The sequence below is a fragment of the Tursiops truncatus genome, chromosome 10, assembly GCF_011762595.2.
Source record: "Tursiops truncatus isolate mTurTru1 chromosome 10, mTurTru1.mat.Y, whole genome shotgun sequence".
Taxonomy (NCBI): Eukaryota; Metazoa; Chordata; class Mammalia; order Artiodactyla; family Delphinidae; genus Tursiops; species Tursiops truncatus.
The window spans coordinates 30,581,087-30,606,302 of NC_047043.1; the positions used below are offsets into that span (position 1 = coordinate 30,581,087).

The 25,216-nt window shown below is 44.5% G+C and overlaps 1 protein-coding gene across 4 annotated transcripts in view; it reads right to left on the reverse strand.

The window, feature by feature from the left end:
• SPATS1 (spermatogenesis associated serine rich 1) overlaps positions 1-25,216 on the reverse strand; it is a 53,946-nt gene that overhangs the window by 16,213 nt on the left and 12,517 nt on the right. For all 4 annotated transcript variants that reach the window (XM_033864150.2, XM_019949951.3, XM_033864147.2 and 1 more), the window contains exons 2-4: positions 8,907-8,987; positions 7,803-7,972; positions 229-376 (exon numbers count right to left, since the gene is read on the reverse strand). In XM_033864150.2, the coding sequence (XP_033720041.1) occupies positions 229-376; positions 7,803-7,972; positions 8,907-8,987 (399 nt within the window). The remainder of the gene's footprint in view (positions 1-228; positions 377-7,802; positions 7,973-8,906; positions 8,988-25,216) is intronic.

The following is a 25,216-nucleotide window of genomic DNA, read 5'->3' on the forward strand; positions in this document are numbered from 1 at the left end:
CACAACTGTGAAGTATTACCCCCATTTTGCAGATAAGAAAGCTTCACCAGGGAGGTGAAGTAATTTGCCCAAATTCACTCAGATGCCAAGTGACAGAGTAAGATTTGAACCCAGTCTGGCTCCAGAATCCATGCTCTTGCCAAATATGTCACACTACCCCTCAGACTGTTGGCCCCCTGGTCAGAATTGACCCCAGCGTTTACAGCTCTTCCCTGGACCCTTACTTACTCTGGGTGAACAGACCCTCTGCCGGGGCAGAAAGGCCCACTGACGCTTAGGCCTGTTTCAATAGAAGATGAGGGGCTGACACTTCTGCCAGAGGACATTATGTTGGCAAAGCATCCCTTAGATTCCAGAAAATAATTGAGTTTAGTACCTGCAACACATAGATATCACCATTTGATTACATTCATGAAAATACCTCCCACTTTATCTTGTTTCCTAGATGATAAATAATTTCTTTTTAAAAAATAACATTTGTGGGAGTTCCCTGACAGTCCAGTGGTTAGGACTCACACTTTTACCACCATGGCCCAGGGTCAATCCCTGGTCAGGGAACTAAGATCCCACAGGCTGCATGGCGTAGCCAGAAAAAAAAAAGTTTGAGCATTTACTGTATACTTGAGATTGTGTTAACATCTTCACACATTATCTCATTTAATTCTCATAACAACGCACAGACAGAAGTATTACTTATCCTTCCATTTTACAGATGAGAAAACTGAGGCTCAGAATGTTGAGCAACCAAGACCACATAGAAAATAAACATGTTGGCCCAGGTTGGATCACAGCTCCTATAACACTAAAGTCTAAAAAGGCTAACTTCTGTGTTAGATTGCTTGTCCCCCGGCCACATAGTTCACCTACTCTAACTAAACTAAGTGGAAGAAAGAAGGTCTGAATTGAGCTATATATCACTGTACATTGTATTGAGCATCTCAAGAAAATTCCCCAAAGGATTTATTCATAGAAAGACTAGCGAGTATAGCTGGTGATCACAATCCAAAGAACTGTCTTCAGAACTTCTACGGGTTCCCCTCCCACCGCAGTGTCATCATTCTTTTATATCACATCTTCCCCCACCAGACTGTATCTTATTCATCTTAGTAGCACTCAGAGCAGTGCTTGGCACAAATAGATACTCAATAAATGTTTGAGTGAATAAATGGCAAAGCATTATAACTCCCCAGCCACCCACGATTACAAGTCCTGAAACCCAAGGACAGTCAGATAGAGAAGCACACCCACCGTCTTCACTCTGCTGTACAATGACTCCTATGCGAAAGTCAATCTGTTCTCTCATCATTTTATATAGGTGTGTGCGTTGTCCAGTCACTTAAAAAAAAATCAGATGACTGGATATTGCACTTCTTTATGCACACCTTCAGAGAGCACAGATGCTCCACAGATAAAATGTAAGCTCTCGGTTATAGGAGAATTTTAAGAAACAAGAGTCGGACTTCTCTGACTCTGGAGTACATTTTTAGACTGACTGCTGTTCCACCTACACAGTATCATGATTCACATGTATGTGGCATATGCCAGGCACCTGGGCAAATTCCCACCATCTGTCAGAGGAATTGACCCTTAGCCAATTCTTTATTCGTTTCCTATCAACGCCCTCTCAAATTCATCTATCAAGCGAATCATATTTTTTCCACCTTTGTCAAGTCCCAACCCTACCACCAAACCCTGTACTCTTAAGAGGACTTTGCCTGTGGCTCTACAAAGTTTCAAGGCCAGCTGAGCTACTTCCTCCCCTCACAATACCCCCATCCTGGGGTTTCTCAGGGTAAGGACTGTTGCATACAGAGTTAACAAAAAAAAAGACGCGGGTGGGGGAAGGAAGATAAACAAAAACAAAATAACAAAAAATATAATAAGTAATTTAAAAATACAGATTCCCAAATCCCATTACAGACCCATCAAACTGGAATCTCGTGTGGTGAAGCCTGGGAACCCACATTTTTAATAAGTCTCCCTCTACCTCTTAGGCTCATGCTTGGCAGTGAACTTCCTCCTCTTCAAGCCCAGTTCCATCACTGCCCTGCATTCTATCCTGTCCCTCTTCCTGACTCCCTATATGTGTCCAGTCATGAAAATCACCTTGAGGCACTTGTTCAGCATGCAGATTCCAGGGCTCTGACCCAGACCTACAGGGGACAACCCGAGAATCAGTATGTTTAAGAAGCACCTCAGGGGACTTCCCTGGTGGCACAGTGGATAAGACTCTGTGCTCCCAATGCAGGGGGTCCAGGTTCAATCCCTGGTCAGGGAACTAGATCCCGCATGCGTCCCACAACTAAGAGTTCACATGCCACAACTAAGGAGCCTGCGTGGCCCAACCAAGACCCGGTGCAACCAAATAAATAAATAAATATTTAAAAAAATAAAAAGAAGCACCTCAGGTGATTCTCAGAGCCAGCCAAGTGTGGGAAAAGCTGCTCTGGAACATGGCACAGAGCCTAGAGCAGCCCTCGGTACATGAGGGCCAACTGGTTGCTTGAGGGGTGAGTTGCTGGGATGCAGGGGAGCCCAGTGGAGGGCAAAGCTGTGAAGAGAGAGCACAGGTCCGCAGCAGCCCCGGACACGGAACCACAAATGTGGTGTCAACGAATACAACACAGACCACACTCTCTGACCACAATGCAATACTATTAGAAATCCATAATAAAAAGACAGCCAAAAAACATCCATAAGCTTGGAAACTCAAACCACACCTCTAAATATTTCATATGATAGAAGAAAACATAACGGAACTCATGAGGTACTTAATGATCAATGACATATGTACAATATATCAAAACTGTGGGATTCAACTAAAGCAGTAATTAGAACCTAGAACCTTAAATGCATCAACTGTATTTTACTGAATGTAAGACACTGTAATAATATTACTATTCTATGTACCACAAAGAACAGAGGCTGCCAATTAAATTATGACACATGCTTTATCACTTAGGACTTTTACTTAATACGTATTGAAGCACCATTTCAGACTTACTTAGATATAGATTTTAATCACATATCACTCGTGTGCATATTTAAAGAAGGAAAATATAAGCAAAATCAATTGGTTAAGGGGCTTCCCTGGTGGCGCAGTGATTGAGAGTCCACCTGCCGATGCAGGGGTCACGGGTTCGTGCCCCGGTCCGGGAAGATCCCACATGCCGCAGAGCGGCTGGGCCCGTGAGCCATGGCCGCTGAGCCTGCGCGTCCGGAGCCTGTGCTCCGCGGCGGGAGAGGCCACGGCAGTGAGAGGCCCGCGTACCACAAAATAAATAAATAAATTAAATTGGTGAAGGCATTCTTAAACCTTACATTCAAAAGTCTGATTACTGAATCACTTTTCAACTCAACCCCCTAAAGGTCACATTTTCCACCTAAATTGACCTCACGCCTCCATTATTCAGTGCTCATCCAGCAAAGTTTATGACAGTTACTTCACATGGGCTACTGGGCCCACAGCACTGGTAAGACCAATCCAATTTCAGAGACACAAACTGTGAAAAATATCTATCTTACAAGTAACAGGTTATAGTGTTAAAAAACAAAGATTCCAAAATTAATGACCTAAGCTTTCAATTCAAGGAATAAGGGGGGAAAAGGCAAACACCTCAAAATGATAAGGAAAGAAATCATAAAATAAAAGCAGAAATGAATGAAATAAAGAAGATTATCAGAATTATGGCTTCATGGAAAAACTAATAATGTAGATAAAGTTCAAGAAAAAAATCTTAATACAGGTAAACAGTATAAGAAATGAAAGAGAAGCCATAATTACAAATAAAATAGAAATAACTTTACCCATAAGGAAATTGAGTACGAGAAATATCAAATAACTTGCTCAAGGTTACAGAGCAATGGAGTATAATTTATAAAATGTAGTTTAATGTTACTGACACACACCCTGACAGATAAATCAATAGAATAGCAAATGTAGATAGAATAAAATTTTATGTGATAACAGTGGCATCTTATCTCAGTGAAGAAAGGATAGATCATTCAAAAAAGATTGCTGGAACAACTAATTAATCATTTGGCATGAAAATAAAATGAAATCTCTCTTATCCCAACATAAATTCCAAATGAATTATAAATTTGAATGTAAAAATTAAAAGATATACCTGAAAAATGATAAGCGAATGTTTACATAATGTCAGAGTGGGGAAGTTATTTCTAAGAAAGATATCAAATACAGGCAAAATAAAAGAAAGGTGCATAGATTAAATACATATACATTTAAAACTTCCATAGCAAACTCTAAACTGGGAGGAAATTTATAACATACACGATAAGAAAAAGAGTTAATAATCATGACAAAGTATGAGTTTTTTAACATTTGTAAGATGAAAATAAATACCCAAGAGAAAAAAATGGGCAAAAGACATTATTAGGTAATTCATTAAACACACACACCCAAATAGCCTATGTACGTTTGGAAAAAAGAGTTCATCCTTACATTAGTAAAAGAGCTGAACTTAAAATGAGATACTATTATTCACTATCACTTTGCAAATACCCACAGCTGGCACAGCTTGGAGAAATGGCATTCTTGTACATTGCTGCTGAAAATATCTCCATCTCACTGAAGAACAAATTGGCCATTTACGTCCTCCAAAGCCTATGAGAAGTGCCCTTTTCATCCAAGGTTCTACTTCTAGAAACACATCTATGAAAAAAGGTGTGAAATGTATGTATAAGGATGCAGAAGGGACCCACACATGTAGAGAAAAAATAAGATCAAGGGCAGAGATGTCTTCTAGGTTGAGACCTGTATGTCAGTTCTGAGTTACTTATCATAGCATCTACTTATGATAGTATTTGCCCAGAGGTTTTAACAGGGGCTGCCTTTTCATAGCCCGGAAATATTTTATATTGTATATTGTATCGGCCACTAGAGGACAGGAGAGCTCATCAAAGCAGGGATTGGCTGCTAGGGATGGTATCAGAGGGAGCCCCTCACAAGATTTTGGGGTTTGTTTTTTTAATTTGAGGGGCAAAATGTAAATGTATTATGCGACCTTGAGTAGCATGCATTGAAATCACATCTACAAGTGTAGCCTATTTCTTTGTTTGCTTAGAAGTTTCATGCTGGCAACACTCTAGAAAGTGGCCTATGGTTGCTGTAAGAGCAGACTTGTCTGACCGGCCAGGGCAGGAAGAGCAGTGGCTCTGCTCAAATGACACATTCTCCAGAGCCAGCTGACTTCCAGGTCTTCCTAGTAGTAATTCAGCCTCAAACATGACCTAGAGACACTTAAGCATGACCTCAGGCTGCCCCTCCACATCTCCTCAGGTAGGAGAAGAGGACTGGAAATGCAAGTCTGAACCCACCCATTCTGAAACTGATGTTCCCACTGTGTAGAGTAACATTGAGTTACTTTCAGCAAGTCAATGACCTGTCGTGCCCAGCTCCCATTGCGTATCCCACCTCTCTATCTAGCACTGTAGGCTGGGGTGAGGCACTGTAACCTAAGGAACGTCCTTCTCGAAAGGGTCACCATTCATCTTGAGAATTGTTACTCAAATGCAATTAAAATCCAGTGAGTCATAAGATAGAAAATCCTAACAAGTCGCTAAAACTCTATGAAATATGAAAAGATGGTCCAACCTTAAGGACCAAGAGAAGGTTCTGATGACTAGAAAGGAATCAGAAAAGAAAAAGAAGTTTAGAAGAAAGTCTGTTTCTGGGACTTCCCTGGTGGTGCAGTGGTTAAGAATCCGCCTGCCAATGCAGGGGACACAGGTTCAAGCTCCGCTCCGGGAAGATCCCACATGCCGTGGAGCAACTAAGCCTGTGTGCCACATCGACTGAAGCCCGCGTGCCTAGAGCCCGTGCTCCTCAACAAGGGAAGCCACTGCAATGAGAAGCCCGCACATCGCAACAAAGAGTAGCCCCCGCTCACGGCAACTAGAGAAAGCCCACGCGCAGCAAGGAAGACCAAACACAGCCAAAAATTAATTAATTAATTTTTTTAAAAAAGATAGAAAGTCTGTTTCTTCGGTAACAGCTGTGGAATTCACGATAATTATTTCCATTTCTTTAGGCAGGAATAACACCTTACATAACCAAGGCTCTTTCACACAACTGTCATCTCAGCAGATTTACACCATAGCGCTGTCTGGTGGGGAGAAAATAATACAGCAAGCCAAGTTAGCTTAATGTGGGTACTCTTTAACCAAACACTCAGTTTCCCATCCCTGCTTATCTGCTCAACAAACAAACTAAAGATCTAGGATGGTGGTTTTTAACCCTTTTTTGGATCACAGACTCCCCCAAGAATTAATGAAAGCAGTGGGCCCTCTCTGCTGGAAAAATGCATATATCCCCACAGTTATGCTCAGCTGGTTCATGGAGCTCCTTTCCTTCCTGAAACCCGTGGGCTCCACGTGAAGCTGAGCTCAGATGTGGTCTCCTGAGTAGACACACCTACCCGGCAGAAAAAGAAGCCATGGGTCTTTGGTTAATGTGGTCTGGAGATCTCAGACGCTGGTGCTCTTCCAGTACCCCTAACTCAGAAACCTGAAGCCCCTCCACCCACCCTTAAAACAGCAGGTCCCTCCTTTATCCCCCTGGTCAACCTGAAAACTGCAGAAAGGTCTGGAGCTTAAAGCTAGAATCCCAGAACCTTTTTCTCCTTGCTGAACTAGCCACGTTGGGCAATGAATGGCTCAAACTCCTACCGCTCTACTGGCGCCCGCTTGTAGGTGGATAGTAAATCATACCTCCATCCTCTCCCAGCACTTACAAATTAAGAGATTACAGACCTGGAACACAGGAGACCAGAGACCAAGCTCAGATCTGATGGGGCAGACACAGAGCATTCTACAATCCCTTTTTGCAGCATGAAGGCCACCCACCTGCATGTACTCACTCAGAGGTTTTCTGAGAGACTGTGGCTGCTCTGCTCCATGGCACTGTTCTCTGAAGGCAAATACGCTCCCTAACATCCTCCTCAGCCTTAAGAACCAATCATGCCATCCATTATTTAATTTAAACCTTTCATTAAAGTGTTCATAATTTCCACCTGAGTTGTCCCAGCCAATACACAATGCCACAAATCTAATATATGAGCAAAGAAAAGAAAGAAGAAGAAGAAGAAGAAGAAGAAAGGGCCTGGGCTTTGTAGACCGTAAGACTCATGTCAAATCCCAGTTTCATCGTTTATTGACTGAAGCACTGGGCAGGTCAAACCTCTGGCCCCCATTACTCTATGTAATATACCTCTTGGCTGTTAGGAGATCCGGGGAGGTCATTTATGAAAGCTCTGCTTTGATGCTGCTCTCTGCCTTATCAGATCTTGGGTCTGATGCTGCTCTCTGCCTTATCAGATCTTCGGTTAATACAGACAGTATTAATACAAGTAGTTCTTTTTACATGCTCCCAAACTAGCCTCCTTTTAAACTTTAACAATGCCCTCTTGGGCTTCCCTGGTGGCGCAGTGGTTAAGAATCCACCTGCCAATGCAGGGGACATGGGTTCAAGCCCTGGTCCAGGAATGATCCCACATGCCACAGAGCGACTAAGCCTGTGCGCCACAACTACTGAAGCCCGCGGGCCTAGAGCCTGTGCTCCGCAACAAGAGAAGCCACCGCAATGAGAAGCCCACGCACTGCAACGAAGAGGAGGCCCCGCTCACCACAACTAGAGAAAGCCCACGCAGCAACGAAGACCCAACGCAGCCAAAAATCAATAAGTAAAATAAGTTAATTAATTTTTTAAAAATGCCTTCTCACTCTAGTGTACTTGGATAGGGCAACCAAATCCCACCCAGCCCTCCTGATTTCTTAAACTCAACTGTATCTCCACTCTCCTGTGGTCATGCCAGAGTCTCCTTTCTCTTGAACCTTCTCCAGCTCACTGCTGCAGATCGCTGTGTAGATGGGGGGGAGTCGACAGCCCCGTGGACAGTTTCCAGTGTCCATGGACGGAGCTATGCATGTGTCGGTTTTAAATATTAAAAGCAACCTGGAGACAACGAAAAGACCTTTGTAAGAAAGGCATCAGTCAAAACAAACAGAAACTCCACGGGCCATTGAAAGTCAGGCGGGCAGGGTTGGCCTCTTAATAAGAGCTTCCCTCCTTCCCCCTGATTGGGCGTTTCCCGGTTTGGATGCCCGCCGAGCTCCCCTGGGCTCTCGCCCCGCCCACCGAGACGGGCCTTCCACCGCTTCCCCCAGGGGAGGCCTGGCTCTACGCTCGGAGACCTCCAAGGAGGATGCGGCCGACATCAACGCACCAACCCCAACCGGCAGCCGAACTGTCGAACGCCAGGCCGAGGAACCAAGAGCCAAGGGCAAGAGGGACGCCGCCGCCACCTGCTCCTCCAGCGGCGGCGCGTTCTGGAGTTGCCAGGACACCTGCCCAGCAACGCGAGGCCGCCGCTTCCGGCCAGGCTGGGCTTCCCGGTCCTCCTCCCTCTGTATCCCGGGGCTCTTTGGGCCTCCGCACGTGATGGAGTCATTTGAAGGGGTTAGAACTAGAGTCTCCAGCCTTGGTGGGGCGTCGTGGGCAAGGACCGCTGGAAAAGCGGCTTGGTGTTTCTGGATTTTTTTTCTTTTAAGAGTTGTGGTTCTTCTCCAGGCAATTTTCATTATCGGGACTGTAGCCCCCGGTGGCAGTGAAGGATAAGCCCTCCACAGAGCTTGCAGATGCCCGCTTATAATTGGCTTGGATTAGACAAGATCACCTGCCACTTCAGAGCGCCTTTTCTGGGCCAGGCTCCCTGGTGGATGTTATCTTCCTTAAGCAGCCAGCTGCATTTTTCAAAATAGAAAGCTGAATTTGAGCAAGGGCTTGCTCAAGGTCAGCCAGAAAACTGAGATTCATTTCCAAGTTTTCTTATTCCAAATCTACCACTCTCTCCATCATACCAATTTAAACTTATCTTACTAATACTTACCAGCATGTAATCACGTGCAGGCAAAGCTTTTCTCCAAGTCGGTTTAAGTCCCTCAATTCAAATTCTGGCCTAATTTCTCCCCTGGTGAAGTGAAAAAAAAAAAAAAAATTAGACTGTGTTTTTATTTTTAATAATCTTTTTAGTGACTATAAGAAAATTTTTTTTTACTGATTATTACACAAAAGTGGTCATTGTAGAAATCTTGAAAAATATTAAAAAATATTGTTAATACTCATAATCCCACAATCTAGATAAAACACTTTTTTCTGGATATCTATTTCTGTATAACAAATTGCCCCGAAATTGCTTTAAACAACAACAATCATTATTATCTCCCGATTCTGGGGGTTGGCTAGGCTAAGCTAGGCTATTTGCATTTGGGGTCATGTGGTTGCAGTCAGAAGGTGGCTGGACCTTTCTCACTCATATGTCTGGTGACTTGTGTTGACCATAAACTGGGACCTCAGCTGGGGCTTTAGCCATATCTCCTACGCATGGCTTTTCCATGTACTTCTTCACAGCATGGCGTCTGGGTTCCAAATAGGAGCATCCCAGGAGAATCAGGCAGAAGCGTCCACAGCCATGGATGTAAGGAGAGGGAACTCTGACTACACCTCTCACTGGGAGAATCCAGGTCACATTGTATGAAGAGCCTAGGGGGTGGGGGACCTTGTTGTAACCATCTTAGAAAATACAACCTGCCACACCACTACTAATATTTAAGAGTTATTTTCTCCCTGTCCTTTTTTCTATGCACATAAGTGTTTCTGTTTTTGGTTTTGTTTTTGTTGGGGTTTTTTGTGTGTTTGTTTGTTTTTGGCTACGACACGCGGCTTGCAGGATCTTAATCCCCCGACCTGGGTTGGAACCCGGGCTGGGGCAGTGAAAGCTCAGAGTCCTACTGGACCGCCAGGGAATTCCCAACATATATGTTAACATAAGTGGAAATTAACTACATATACAACTTTCTAGAATGCTTTTCAAAATTTCACATTATATCCTGATGATTTCCTCTTATTAAAGTGTCTTTTAAAACCACATTTTATCTGTTTAATTATCCCATGGTAGAAGAGGTAACATTTCTAATAGAAGTGTTAGCTGGGCAACAGCGTAGTTATTAAAATGTTGTAATGCCAAGAAGGCAGAGATTGTTGTCTCTTTTGTTCCCTGCTACATACCAAGCACCTAGCACAGTGCCTAGCACATATAGACGCTCAATAACCATTTGTTTAATGAATGTATAAATGGGTGGATGGATTGTTGATTTAAATGGCCTGAGCTGAGCCCCTCTCCTATTTGCATCCTCCTGCAAAGAAAGAGACCAGGCCTCTAACCTGCATCACCTGGTTTCAAAACATCAAGACCTGTTGGTCCGGGGATCGTGGGGCAGCCGGGTAGATCGCAGAGCCGAAACTCTCTCTCATCCTAGGTGTACTGCGGGCTCGTAAACCTTCCGTTACTCTGCAGATTTAAAGCCTCCCGGGCCACTATGCATTCATCCCTTGGGCAAGTTTTGGATGCTTCCTGCGCCTGGTCGAGGTCTGGCAGGGCACGGGAGTCACCTAAGGGGTTCTCCGGGCGGCGGAGCCCCGGAAGCCTCCCACGTACGCAGCTGGACTGCCCGGGTTCGGCAGCAGAGGTGAGGGTTTGGGGTGCTCGATGCGTCCAGAAGCCCGAGACCTCCTGAAGCTCCCGGAAAAGCCTGCTGGTACAGCCTGGAGGGCGAGCGCCATCCGGCAAGACGGGCTTCTCCAGGGTCTCCCACTGGTGTCTCCTCTTTTGGCTGCGCCTCCCAAACCAAGCACGGCGTGGAGATCACCGCGGGGCCCGCGTGGGAACAGAGGGTTGACGCAGGAAGTGGGGCCGATCCCGGGCCCCCGAAATCAACTCGACCTTCTTTCGGGCTGTAGGGCCCTCCTTGCTGCTCTGCAATCTGGGATCCTTCCGTGCCGTGAGCTGGGTCTGAATGAGCCGGGGGAACTTGGGACTCCGCGGCCACCACCAGCACAAGTAGGGTTTACGTGTCTAAGTACGATGTTTTTCTGTTCTTGTTTTTGTTTTGAAATTGCTGTTTTTGAAGGTCACAAGTGGTTGCATATCGGCAGTTTCAGGATCCAACCTAATCGTAAAAGGCAAACGCTTCTAGCAGGTTCCATGGCGAGGTGAGAGCAAGGTGAGCTGGACCTTAGCCCCACCGACCCCTCTGCCCTGCGGAACCCCCCTTCTTGTTTACTAATTGGGGGCTCAGCTCTGAGAAGGGACAGCAGAGTGAGGCAGGTGGTGGAAGCCGGTGGACCCCCGCGGGTGTTGCAGGCACCGAATCGGGAGGGTCCGGACGTTCTCGTTCTTGCTTGGCCTGCTGCGATTCCAGACCCTTTAGAGCACAGGGTGAGGCAGCTGTAAGAACTAGGTGTCCGGGGATTAGAGGAAACCAGGCAGCAGAGGGGGAGTGATATCAAATAAACTCTACTCCTGTTCCTTCCGGGTCTTAGCGGAACAGCGGCGAGAAACTTTGAGCCTAGAAGGATGGCATTGTTTGATAGCCGGCAGTCAGGGACACCGGTAAAAAGCCTCTTGTGTCTGGTAAACCTCAAGAGTTTCAACCTAAATTGTGTGTGTGTGTGTGGGGGGGGGTCTTAAACATCACCTCTCCCCCACAGCTGCACTGCAAACAGCTCAAGTATGGGAGCCTCTCTTCCCCAAAGTGAAGAGTCACCACAAACCCTCATTTGACATGCTGTCCCATAAACACACACCAGAGGGCAGTGTAATCCAGGACATGGGAAATAAAATGTGATGGGAGATTCTTTGCTGATGCCTTCAGGCGGAGGCATCACAAGCCTCCTACAAGGCGGGCGCTGGGGAAATGGGTGTTGAGTGGATTACTGATGCACCATCGTCTTTGAAAACCTCCCGTGGTAGGCAGAGGGGGCCTGGCAAAGATGGACGAGAGGGAGCCTCAGAACCTGTTACCACCACCAGCTCCCAAATGCTCAAAGGGCCGCACCACCAGTTCAGGTCAGGAAACAGTTACCAAGCACCTCCTATGTGCCAGGCACTGTGCTAAGGGCAGGGATTCAAAGGTGAGTAAAACCCAGTCCCTTCCCCAGTTGAGCGCCTATGATGCGCTAATCTCTTTACATTCATTATCCCATTTAACTCTTACAATGGTAAAGTGTTGTAAGAAACATCCCCATTTTACAGATGATGAAAAACAGACTCAGAGGGGTAAAGTACGAGTCCCATTAGTAACTGGCAAAGATGGAGTTTAAACCAGCTCTCTCTAGATTCAGAGGCAGGGCCCTCACTACTGTGAGCATTCTTTTTTTTTTTTTTTTTTTTTTTTTTTTTTTTTTTTTTCCAGTACGCAGGCCCCTCACTGCTATGGCCTCTCCCGTTGCGGAGCACAGGCTCCGGACGCGCAGGCTCAGCGGCCATGGCTCACGGGCCCAGCCGCTCCGCGGCATGTGGGATCTTCCCAGCCCGGGGCACGAACCCACGTCCCCTGCCTCGGCAAGAGGACTCTCAACCACTGCGCCACCAGGGAAGCCCTGTGAGCATTCTTAGTATGTGCTCTTATAAGGTTATTGAAAGGATTAATGAATAAACACACATAAAGCGCTTAGCATGACATGTACACACTAAGAAGCCAGTAAGTATGCACTTTAGTTAAGAGCATTTCCTTCTATAACTGATTTCTCTAACTATGAAGTACCAGCTCAAATCTGATGCAAGAGGAGCTGAACAGCATCCGGCCTGTTCTGTTGGGGAAGGCGTGAGGAGAGAAAACAGTAGATGCAATTTTCACTTCTGCAAGTTGTTTTAGAGCCAGAGGGCTTTGGGAAGGGGTCAGGTCATCCCCCCTACCCTGCTCACCCTGCACTCTGTGAGGAGGGCTGCTAAACCCCCTCATGTCCCACTCCCACTCAGGTGTTGAACCAGGACCAGGGACAAAGAGCCTTCTGAAGCACCAGCTTTAGTTAGCAAATGGGGAAGACTTCCTCCTGGGGTGGATGGGCTCCGCCACACAAACTCAAAGAAAAATGTAAAAATGCCTGGGTTAGGGAAGCCAGGCAAATCTAGGAAATTCTCCCCAGGAAAAGGAGGGTGCAAGACAGAAATGGAGCAAATGTACACAGTAAACTCAGAAAAAAAATTCGAGTTAGTGTTCAGAGGGACTTCCCTGGTGGTCCAGTGGTAAAGAATCCACCTTCCAAGGCAGGGGACGCAGGTTCGATCCCTGGTTGGGGAACTACGATCCCACGTGCTGCGGGGCAACTATCCCGTGTACCACAACTACTGAGCTTGCACACCTCAACGAGAGAGCCCGCGTGCCGCAAACTACAGAGCCCACGTGCCACAAGTAGAGAGAGAAAACCTGCACGCCACAACTAGAAGCCCGCGCGCGGCAACAAAGAGACCGCGTGCCACAACTAAAACCCGACACAGCCAAAAACAAAATAAAGATGAAAATAAAGTAAATATTTTTTTAAAGAATTTAGAAGAGAAAAATCTTAAAAAAAAAAAAAGTGTTCAGAGACCAGTGTGAGGAAAAATACCCCAGCTGATGTTGTGATAAAGGTCATGTGATCCATTTTATAAAACATTAGGTGTGACAGAGAGGTCACCTAGCTCATGGTGGAAAAGCCAACTAGAAAATGGTACGGCCACAGCCCAAGCTGGTGGTGAGATGGGGTGTCCTGCTCAGCTCTGCCCTCTTCCCCTTCAGGTCCACCTCCATGCTTTTTTTCCCTACAAGCGTAAGAATAAACAGACTTCCCCGAGAAAAAGAGAAAACATGAAAACAAAAGCTGGGAGATGGGCTGACGTGGTAAGGTAACCAAAGGTGGGAGGGTTGCTTTCTGCCTAGAGGATTGCCAGGGAGAGTCCAGGGCTTGGTCAGGTATCATAGTCCATTTGGTGGGACTCCTACCTTTACTAAACATCTGGGCTCAAGGAAAACAAGATATGTCCATTTCGTACTCAACACCAGATATCCGTTCTCCTTTCAAAATGCAGCACGGTTACTGGTATTGATTTATGGAGGGCTTACCCTGCGCCAGGCATTGTGTCAGATTTTCACTCTCGCTTACCCACATGACAGTCCTGTGGGATGGGTAATATTCTTCTTGCCATTATCTCCAAATCTCAGCCCAGAGAAGTTAATTAACTTCCTCAAGGTCATAAGACCTTACAGAACCCAGCTCATACCAGGCATCTGCGTTTTGGAGGGCTGGTTCCCTGTGTTAATAACTGGTTAGAGTTAGGGAGCATCCCAGCTAATGGAGCCAAGACACACTCAGCAGAGTTCTGTCCTTAGAGCACTCATTTTTTTCTTATTCTTTTTTTTTTTGGCTGGTTTTATTTTTATTTTTTATACAATTTTTAAAGGTTACACTCCATTCACAGTTATTACAAAATATTGGCTATATTCCCCGTGTTGTACAATATGTCCTTGTAGCCTATCTTACACCCAATAGTTTGTACCTCTCACTCCCCGTCCCTATATTGCCCCCGCACACTGATAACCACTAGTTTGTTCTCTGTATCTGTGAGTCTGCTTTTTTGTTGTATTCACTATTGTCATATTTTTTAGATTCTTTTATTGCTCCATTGACACAATGTGACCATAAGCCCAGGGAGACCCCAAAACTGGACATCTAGACCCTGTTAGGAATCAAACTTATACTCCCTGGAAACCTCTCGGACATTGGCAACACTGAACAAAGACAGCAGAAAGGCCCAGTGCTCACCAGAGGCATAGGGTGTGTGTGTGTGTGTGTGTGTGTGTGTGTGTGTGTGTGTGTGAGCGCACGTGCACGCACTGCTCCTTTCCCACCACCTGTCTGAGGGAGCTGCAGCTGCAGTATTCCTTTCCTCTCGTCCACCTCATTCTTCTTCTTGGAGGCCTTTCCCCACTTGCTCTATCCTCAGATCCCACCACCAACCACTTCCTTCCTTACTCATACGTCAGCCACCTACTTCACTTACCCTTTTTCTCTCTGCTTCTGCATTTTGGTCTTTGTATGAGTCAGCTATTGCCACAATAATGCTCCGTAACAAACTTCCCCCAAACTCAGTGAGCTACAACAAGCATACATTCTTATCACTCATGGGTCTAGAAGTCAGCTAAGATCAATCTACTTCAGGTTCAGGTCAGCCTGGCTCCAGGGTGTCCCTTAGATTCAGCTTCACTCCACAGGATTTGTCTCATTCTCCTGAAATCAGCAGGAGGCATCCTGCTGAACATCCCCAAGGCATGTTCTTCTCATGTCAAATGGCATAAGCACAAGAGGGGTTGAGTGAATTGGCACACCGTCCCTTCCACCCATATTCTGTTGGCCAAAGCAAATTATAATACATGGGAAAACTCAAAACCATTGAAGTGGGGACATGTACTCCATCCACACCAGCGGGGGATAATACAAAGTCCCATGGTACAGGGTGTGGACGTATAATTCAAGCACAGGGAGGGTCTGATGAATTGAGAATGGTCATTTCATCCAGTGAATTTCACGTCCATCCTCAAGAGTTCCACCAAAACAGCCATGGGGTTAGGAGGTTGCTGGTCCTTGTTACCGTACAAGTGAAGGGAAACACATCTTCCTCTCCAGTCATCTCCAACGCCTATAACAAACTGTGGTCCACTTTTCTGACACCTGTATTGCTCACTGGTTCACTCTATGGGGCTTTGGAAAGAGCAAGGCCTTGGCTGCAGGACTGCCCACTTCCTCCAAACCAACATTCTCGTGATGCTCACACTCTGAAGTAAGGAATGGACATGTCCTCTCATCACACTTCCATCTTTTCAAATTCCTATCCTGCTTTTTTGTTTTCCAGAAACATTCTAAACCAGATGTGCCTTTCTCCCGGATGAAACAGGCCTTGAAGAGTTCCAGATGTTCCTTCCTCAGCTAAACGGGATTCAGATTTAGGGAAGGGGTCAGGGCAGGAAAGAGGTAGAGCTGCATACTTAACACATTTTTCTTTTAAACAGACACTCTTGGATACAAAGCCCTCAGATTCAGAAAGCAAGTCTTTCAGAGCAGAGGAAGAAACATTCAGAAATCATCATTGTTGGAAGGCAGCATCCTTCAAACATGACTTAGATTTATTCTAAAAGATGGTGTTCGTATCACCGATGAGCACGTAACGAAATCCACTTATTACTGAGGCGGGCAAGGGAAATTAACTGTGAAGTTGGCAGCTCCTATTACACGGAGGCCGTGATCTGACACTGAGACATCAGCTGCATAGCAGTTTCTCATGGTGATGACAGAAAATCAGAGAAAAATCCATGAGAACAGTCTTCGAGGCACCATTGCTGGCTGGGGACTGTCATCACACAGGTGGACATTAATAAACTTACACCAAATGAAAAGAAATGGGAGACAGATGGTGTCTGGTCTCAAGGCCATAGCCAGTCCGCTTCATATTGAAAGTCCACGGACATATAGGAAGTCCCTGGAGTGGTCAAATTTATAGAGAAAGAAAGTAGAATGGTGGTAACGGGGGCTGGGGGTCGGGGGATGGGGTGCTGTTCTTTAATGGGTATAGAGTTTCAGCATGGGATGGTGAAAAAGTTCTGCAGACAGATGGTGGTGATGGTTGCACAACAATGTAACTGTACTTGAGAATGGTTAAAATGGTAGATGTTACGTAATGTATATTTTACAATAAAAATGAATGTTTTTAAAGTCCACGACCACTGGAAAATCCATCTAGCAGTTCACCTAAGTGCACCTTTCTGCACCTATGTTATACTGCAGTGACTTTTAAATTTTTTTTAATTTCTTACACAATTTTTAAAGATTACTTTATAGTTACTACAAAATATGGGCTATATTCTCTGTGTTGTACAGTGCGTCCTTGAGCCTATCTTATACCCAATAGTTTGTACCTTCCACTGCCCCACCCCTATATTGCCCCCCCACCTCCCCACTGCTAACCACTAGTTTATGGTCTATATCGTCAATGACTTTTATATATACGTATATATGTGTTTGTGTGTGTGTGTGTATATATATTATATATATACCTATTTTTTTTTGTTGGTTTGTTTGTTTTTAAATTTTGGCCGCACCGCCTGGCTTGTGGGATCTTAGTTCCCTGACCACGGCAGTGAAAACGCCAAGTCCTAACCGCCGGACCACCAGGGAACTCCCTTCAATGACTTTTTTAAACAGCAGAGAAATACGAGAAGGAGAGAGAGAAATAAGCGCAGTGAAGACAATGAAATCAGTTAAAACAACGGAGAATGAAGCAGAGAGAGGCAGGGCTCAGGACACAGGGCTTGCTAAGGCTATGCAGTGGATTTCATTCTCTCTCCTAAGAACATCAGGAAGCAATTTTATACTTTTCTTTTTTTTTCTGGGAGAAATTAGATTGAAATTCAAGTACTTAGTGCAGCATGCCGAACAGTTACCACTCCATATATTTATCTATTATATCAAAGAGGACAATATTAACTCATCCAGGATAAATCAAAGCCTTCTCATTTATAATTGAAATTCCATTTCAGCAAAATTCAGGGCTTTTTGCTTAGGTATTTTATTTATTCCATTTTTAGTAGCTTTTTTAAAAATCTGGTTTTGTCTGTTTTTTGCGGGGGACGGTTTGGCCACACCACTTGGCTTGCGGGATCCTTGTTCCCCAACCAGGGATCAAATCCAGGCCCTTGGCAGTGAAAGTGCTGAGTCCTAACCACTGGTCTGCCAGGGAGGGAATTCCCTAAAAAATCTGGTCACAAAGTTTTGCATGAAAAACAAATGTGATCAATCTTTGTTAAAAGTTAAATTAAAATATTGACATATATATACGTGTCTACAGATGTGTGTATATACATTTATACATGTCTATGTATGTGTATGTACGTGTGTGTGTGAAAGAAAACAATTTTCCTTAAAATAAAATTATAGGCAATTTTTTTTAAGTTCATGAGCGTAAACTGCTGGATTTTGGCTTTGACTTAGGGCTCAGCTAAAATCAGGCCCAGGTCTTAACTTTGGGGACCGGAAAGGTCAGCAAAAAGTTTGGAGTGAGACCCCAAGGAAGCCAGCCTTGAACCACCATTCAGGGAAAGACAGTTCTCATGACCGCCCTACTCCAAGTTTCCTTGCTTCTCCTCTGTGTTCTGCAACTCACCCCTCTGCCCTAACTATCATAATCTGGACTATTTTCCTGAGTTAATACTGTCTGGGGAAAAGAAAACATCAAGTGTCTCTCAGGCATCAATATTTCTGCAAGACTGCTCTGAAGTCATTAATTACTGACTTTCAGTCTGCCAAGTGCCTTCTAATACCTTTAATTTATCATCCCCAAAGTCCCCTGCTCGGGGAGGGGTAATATCATCACCCACGGAACTGACAGCCAGACTGAGATAACTGGTCCATCGTCTATCAGCCTATCAGCCTGTCCTTGAGGACAAGAAGGAGAGACAGAGAGAAAGAAAGAGAGAGAGAGAGAGAGAGAGAGGGAAAGAGAGAACGAGCGCTGACCATGCTTCTGTGGACACTGTTTTAATTCCTCAGGCTCCTGGCTGCTCCTTCCACTTTTACCACTATTTAAAGATGAAAGAAAAGATACTCAGCTGAAGACCCTTCTGATTCCTGGACGGTATATCCTTGGGAGTATCTTTTAACCCACATCCCAAGAGGGCACCATAACACCCTAAAGTTGCTAGAATCTGGGAGGGATAAATTAGGAATTTGGGATTAACAGATACACACTACTATATATAAAATAAACAAGGACCTACCGTATAGCACAGGGAACTATATTCAGTTATCTTGTGATAACCTATAATGGAAAAGAATCTGAAAAAGGATAGATATATGTACATATATAACTGAATCACTCTGTTGCACACCTGAAACATTGTAAATCAACTATACTTTAATAAATAATAATAAAGTAGAATTTAAAAGTTTGCTGGAATCTGTCCCATGGATGAGGGGAGCTTGGAAGAAGAAGGAAAGAAGAAAGGGGGAAACTCAAGGTGTCAGTCTCATGGGTCACATTTCTCAAGGCCTCTGGATGAGCTTTGCAGCCCTAACTTCCATAAAACACAAGTATTTGTCTCTTTAAGGAAAACCCAACCCTGCCAAGAGGTGGAACAGCAGCCAGCAAAGCTTCCGAATGAAGAGTCTTCCTTGATGTCCCAACTCGGGACGGGGTGTGTGCCCACCAGCGTTGATCAATTTTTATATCCATGTGCTCATCTGTCTGTGTTCCTGCACCCCCCAACCCCCAACCCTGACTGTCAGCTCCCTGAAGACAAGGACTCTATTGGCCTTGCCTGGCATGAAGTAGCTGTTCTATAAATATCTGTGGAACTGAACTGAATTTACATATTCTCCTTATCACATCAACCAAGTCGAGTATGCTCTTTTTTTGCCAGCATTTCGAAAGTTTCTGGGGATGTTTCCAAATAATTAAAGTTGCTCCCACTAGGCCTCAAAACTTGTTATCGTAACACTTTCTAAAATGCTTTGAATATTTCCTTGATTTGTTACCAAAATACAGCAAACGTTAACGTAACCTTTCCTTGATGCCCTGGGTGTATCCATCGGCTTGTGAGTTTGGCTGCTCTAAGAGAGATTTAAAACAGCTTCAACAAGAGAGCTAGTTTCTCTCGCATGTAACAATGCGGCAATGAACGGTCCAGGGTACCCGTGGTGACTCCACAGAGTTGGAGACCCAAGCTCTTTACATCTTTTGCTATAATCCCTGGGTGTTTCCCTGTCCCCTGAGACCGCATCCCAGCCCATGGAGAGGAAAGGCAGAAGGGCAGAGCTCCTATGACCTGGTACATCTCACTTCTGCTCCTGGCCCAAGGGCTACACGGCCACACCTAGCAGTATAAGACCCAGCGGCATGGTCCATGGAAAAGCTGAGGGTTCTCTTACTAAGACAGAGAAGGGGAAATTGAATAGCAGGGACAGCTTAGAGTGTCTGCCACAGTCATCTTTATAAATTGAATCATGCTACTCTACTGTGTCTGGTGGTTCCTGCAAGGACAGCTGAAATGTGCAGGACTGACTGCTAGTAAGGACCAGACCGCTTGAGGTTACTGGTTCTCTGTTCCTCAGTCACCACCAGCCCACGAGTCTGCCTCCTGAGGTTATGCATGTGTTTGCTTCTAGTGGCCCCACTCCCTAGTCTGCAGAGAATTAGAAAACCAAATCCAAATATCAGAGCTTTGTAGAATTATATGCGCTAAACACACACACACACACACACACACACACACACACACACTCAGATGGGAGGTGAGTAGACGTGGTTAATAAGCTAGGCCCTGGAGCCTGGTTGCGTGGGTTCAAATTCCTGCTCTACCACTCACTGTCTGTGTGACCTTAACCAAGTCACTTAACCTCTCTCAGTTCCTTCATCTGTAAAATGGGAATACTAATAGTTACTTATTTCGCTGGGTTGTCATGAGGATTAAATAAGTTACTACACAGAAAGCATGTTACCTGGCATACAGTAAATGCCCGGTAAGGGAGAGCTATCATTATTAATATAAAATAAGTTACTGATTCCACAGACCAAGTGAGTGTGGCAAAGACCCTCCTTTGAATTGAGCCTTTTGAGCTTTACGGCAGCACCTTCACTGCTCAGAGGCTCTCTCCCCTCACTCCCAGGCTCCGGCCTGTGTCCCAGATGGCTAAAGCCGCTGGAAGCCAGAGGACCAGAGAAATGGAGTGTCAGTGTGAATTGGAATCAGCTTGAATTTTGATATGTTTTATCTCACTCACATCCTGCATGCATTTTTAATGGCATCTCAAAGACGAGGGCAGTAAGCTGATAGCAAGTGCAAATTGCATTAATGTTGGGATTCCTAATTCTGTGTTTACTTTTCCACTCTCCAGACATCCTTACAGACAGACAGTGGCCCCATTTCAGGAAGGGATAATGGAAATCTGTGTTAATTTATTAAATACTTATTGCGGAAAGGGCTTCTCATGTGTCTCTAGACCAAAGCCAGAGTGACTATCTCCATCCCTAAAAGCCCAAACGACAAGAAAGAAGGAAGCCGCAGGGAATTCTGATGCTCTCACGAGTAAGCTGATTTGATTCCCAGGAGGCACAGCCATCACAGGATGCCGGCCTTTGCAGCATGTGTTCTAGAAGCCAACACACTTCCGCATCTCCAAATCGCACATATAGGCAGGGGTCTGCCCATATACCTTTGCGAAAGGGTAAGGGGGTGATGACAAACTTACCTGTAGAATACACGCACAAAATACAAAACAAAGCAAAGAGGGGAGTTTCCTGGTGATCTAGTGTCTAGGACTCAGTGCTTTCACTGCCAAGGCCTCTGTTCAATCCCTGGTCGGGGAACTGAGATGCTGCAAGCCATGTGGCGTGGCCAAAATAAAAAAATAAAAATAAATAAAAAAGCAAAGAGAAGTAAAACCAATATCAAAATAATGCACCTTGAAGGCAGAGCCATGTGCACAATACTTAGTAAGACACGGAGTCCCTGATTCTCACAGTGTAGTGCTGGTCTTTATAACTGAAATTCTGATTAATCAGGGAATGCCAAAGCCTTAACATTTCCCATTTTGATGTGTTCCAAGGCACTGGAGAGCATTGTCTCATGTTATCCTATATCCTCTCTTTTTACATTTTATTTACACATTTTTCAATAGGAAATGCATTTATATAGCTTGCAAAATCAAAAACTCTAAAAAAGTGTACGAGGAAAGCCTCCCTCCCACTGCATCCCTGGTTGGGACAGACCCCACCTCCATCCACTCCTGGCAGAAACCACTGTTCTTCCTTACGTATATCCCTTCCAGAGCACTACAAGCAAATATGGATGTGTGGTTTTTTTCCATCCTTTGTACACAGTAGTAGCATACAATCACACTATTCTTTTCACTTTTGGAGATGTTTTCATAGCATTACATATAGAATTTCTTTAGTCCAGACTCTCTCAAGGAAGGAAAAAACACTCCACAGGAACCACTGCCCTTGGTCAATTCTGATAGGAGAATGGATTCTTTCTCTTTTTAATTGAAGTATAATTGACTTACAATATTGTGTTAGTTTCAGGTATACAGCAAAGTGCTTCAGTTATACATATATTTTTTCAGATTATTTTCCATTATAGATTATTATAAGATACTGAATAGAGTTCCCTGTGCTATACAGTAAATCCTTGTTGCTTTTAGGTATTTTAGGTATAAGTTTGTTAATCCCATACTCCTAATTTATCCCTCCCCCCTTTCCCCTTGGGTAACCATAAGTTTGTTTTCTATATCTGTGAATCTGTTTCTGTTTTGTATATAGACTAATTTGTATTATTTTTTGGATTCCACATATAAGTGGTATCATATAATACTTGTCTTTCTCTATCTGACTTACTTCACCAAGTATATTCTCTAGGTCCACCCATGTTGCTGCAAATGGCAATGTTTCATTCTTTTTTATGGCTGAGTAATATTCCATTGTCTACATACCACATCTTCTAAAAGACAAAAACTCTAATTCAAAAAGATACATGCACCCCAATGTTCATAGCAGCAGTATTTACAATAGCCAAGACATGGAAGCAACCCAAGTGCCCATCAACAGATGATTGGCTTGAGAATAGATTCTTAATTGTGCAGCCCCTGGGAAAGCTACCCAGACACTTCCCCCAGTGAGCACTGTTGGCTAGTCAAGCACACTGCCGAGCCACAGGGCTGGGCTCCTTGACACACTCTCCATACGTCTTACCTGCCCTTCCCTCCCCTCACAGCACCAAATCATCTCAGGCCCATGACACAACCCCATCACTCACAACCACGCTTAAATGAAACTACTTAATCTTCAGCTTTTTTACAATACACATGCTCTTCTTCTGAAATTAGAAAAATGTGTAATAAATACTACTTAAAAAAAAAATCAGTATCTAAATGACGGTGCTCTGTTATACATGGCCTGCAAGTTTTGAGTCCTTCTCCCCACTGTCTAAAATGAATACCTCTAAATTCAGCCTATTTCTGATGCATTTCACAGCCAGTTGCAAATATCAGAACGCTTTAGCCCTAAACAGTTCAGCATGCGTATCATCAACTAGATTCAATATTGCTTCAGTTTTTTTTAAATTATACACCATAAAATGTTTTTAATTGAAGTATAGTTGATTTACAATGTTGTGTTAATTTCTGCTATACAGCAAGGTGATTCAATTATATATATATATACACTTTTTCATATTCTTTTCCATTATGGTTTATTACAGGATACTGAATATAGTTCCCTGTGCTATACAATAGGACCTTGTTGTTTATCCATTCTACGTATACTAGTTTGCATCTGCTAATCCCAAACTCCCAATCTATCCCTCCCCCACTCCTCTCCCCCTTGGCAACCACAAGTCTGTTTTCTACGTCTGTGAGTCTGTTTCAGTTCACCATGAAATGTTTTGACATGAGTTTTGACAAACACCTACAATACCTCGGTTAGCCAAGGTAGTGATGTTGTACACTTTTCTATCTGCCAATCAGGTAAAGAATGCTCTGCTAGGGGCTGCAGCTGAGATGATGAGAGAAGATCCCATCAGATTCAACATTAGTGGTAAGTAGAGTCTTGCTTTAGCTGAAACCAAAAATGCATTTATAGGAACAGAGTGCACAGAAAAATGCCACTCTCCAAGGTATCAAAAATGGTTCCAGGACTTCCCTGGTGGCACAGTGGTTAAGAATCCGCCTGCCAATTCAGGAGACACGGGTTCGAGCCCTGGTCCGGGAAGATCTCACATGCCGCAGGGCAACTAAGCCCGTGCACCACAACTACTGAGCCTGCGCTCTAGAGCTCGTGAGTCACAACTGTTGAGCCCACGTGCCACAACTCCTGAAGCCCATGTGCCTGCAACAAGAGAAGCCACCGCAATGAGAAGCACGCGCACTGCAACAAAGAGTAGCCCCTGCTTGACGCAACTAGAGAAAAGCCTGCGCGCAGCAACAAAGACCCAATGCAGCCAAATCAATAAACAAATTTATTTTAAAAATTAAAAAATAAAATGAAGGGGAAGGAGGAGGAATCATTCTTTAAAAAAAAAAAAAAAGGTTCCATGTATCAGCTGGGAAGGGTAAGTGAGAGGCATGAAAAACTCATAGGATTAAAATCCAAACAGAACCCATAGAGATCAGAAACCCTGAACAGGGTCTGACTTAAATAGTCTGGGGTACTTAACAGGTTATTTATCTCTACCATCACCTTTTCTACGTTCTTAGCACCTCCTGCCCCCCAACCACAGGTTATTTTATGTACCTCTGACTGTTGCTACAGGTGGCATGCAAAGGTGTGGTTAAGAAGTCATGGAAGAACTTCCCTGGTGGCGCAGTGGTTAAGAATCCGCCTGCCAACGCAGGGGACACGGGTTCGAGCCCTGGTCCGGGAAGATCCCACATGCCACGGAGCAACAAAGCCTGTGCGCCACAACTACTGAGCCCGTGTGCCACAACTACTGAAGCCCGCATGCCTAGAGCCTGTGCTCCGCAACAAGAAAAGCCATCACAATGAGAAGCCTGTGCACCGCAACGAAGAGTAGTCCCAGCTCGCTGCAACTAGAGAAAGCCTGCATTCAGCAACAAAGACCCAACGCAGCCAAAAATAAATAAATAAATAAATATAAATTTTTTAAAAAGTCATGGAAAATAGTCATGGGATAATTGACTTGAGATGTCACAACCTAATCCATTGTGTCATATGAAGAAAAGATCTGTTAATAGAAGATGCATGGCGTCTAGAAGCATAAGGTCTAGAAAGGAGAAGACCAAGGGTCAAGAACGCAAGAGTTGGGACCTCCCTGGTGGTCCAGTGGTTAAGACTTCACCTTCCAATGCAGGGAGTGTGGGTTTGACCTCTGGTCAGGGAGCTAAGATCCCACATGCCTCGCAGCCAAAAAACCAAAAACATAAAAAAGATGCAGTATTGTAACAAATTCAATAAAGACTTTAAATATGGTCCACATTTAAAAAAAAAAAAAAACTAATGAAAAAAGAATGCAAGAGTGTGTCTCCAGCTCTGTCCAGGGGATAGTATATGCTAAGTTTGGCCCAGGTGAACATTCCAGTTGGATTTGCAGGCATGCATCCAGCCACCCGAGGTCAGTGATGTCAGCCACTAAGCCATCATCCTACTCACTCCCCTTGCTACCTTGTTCTGCTCACCAAGGACGCTTCTAAGACATTTGTTCTCATTCCCACGGGAGACAGAATGCAATGGCCATCTGCCTCAAGTGTCTGATTCACTTGGCAGTTCCATGTCTCTTCGTTCTGGCTTGTGTAGTAATCGCCTGTGAAGTGGGCCAG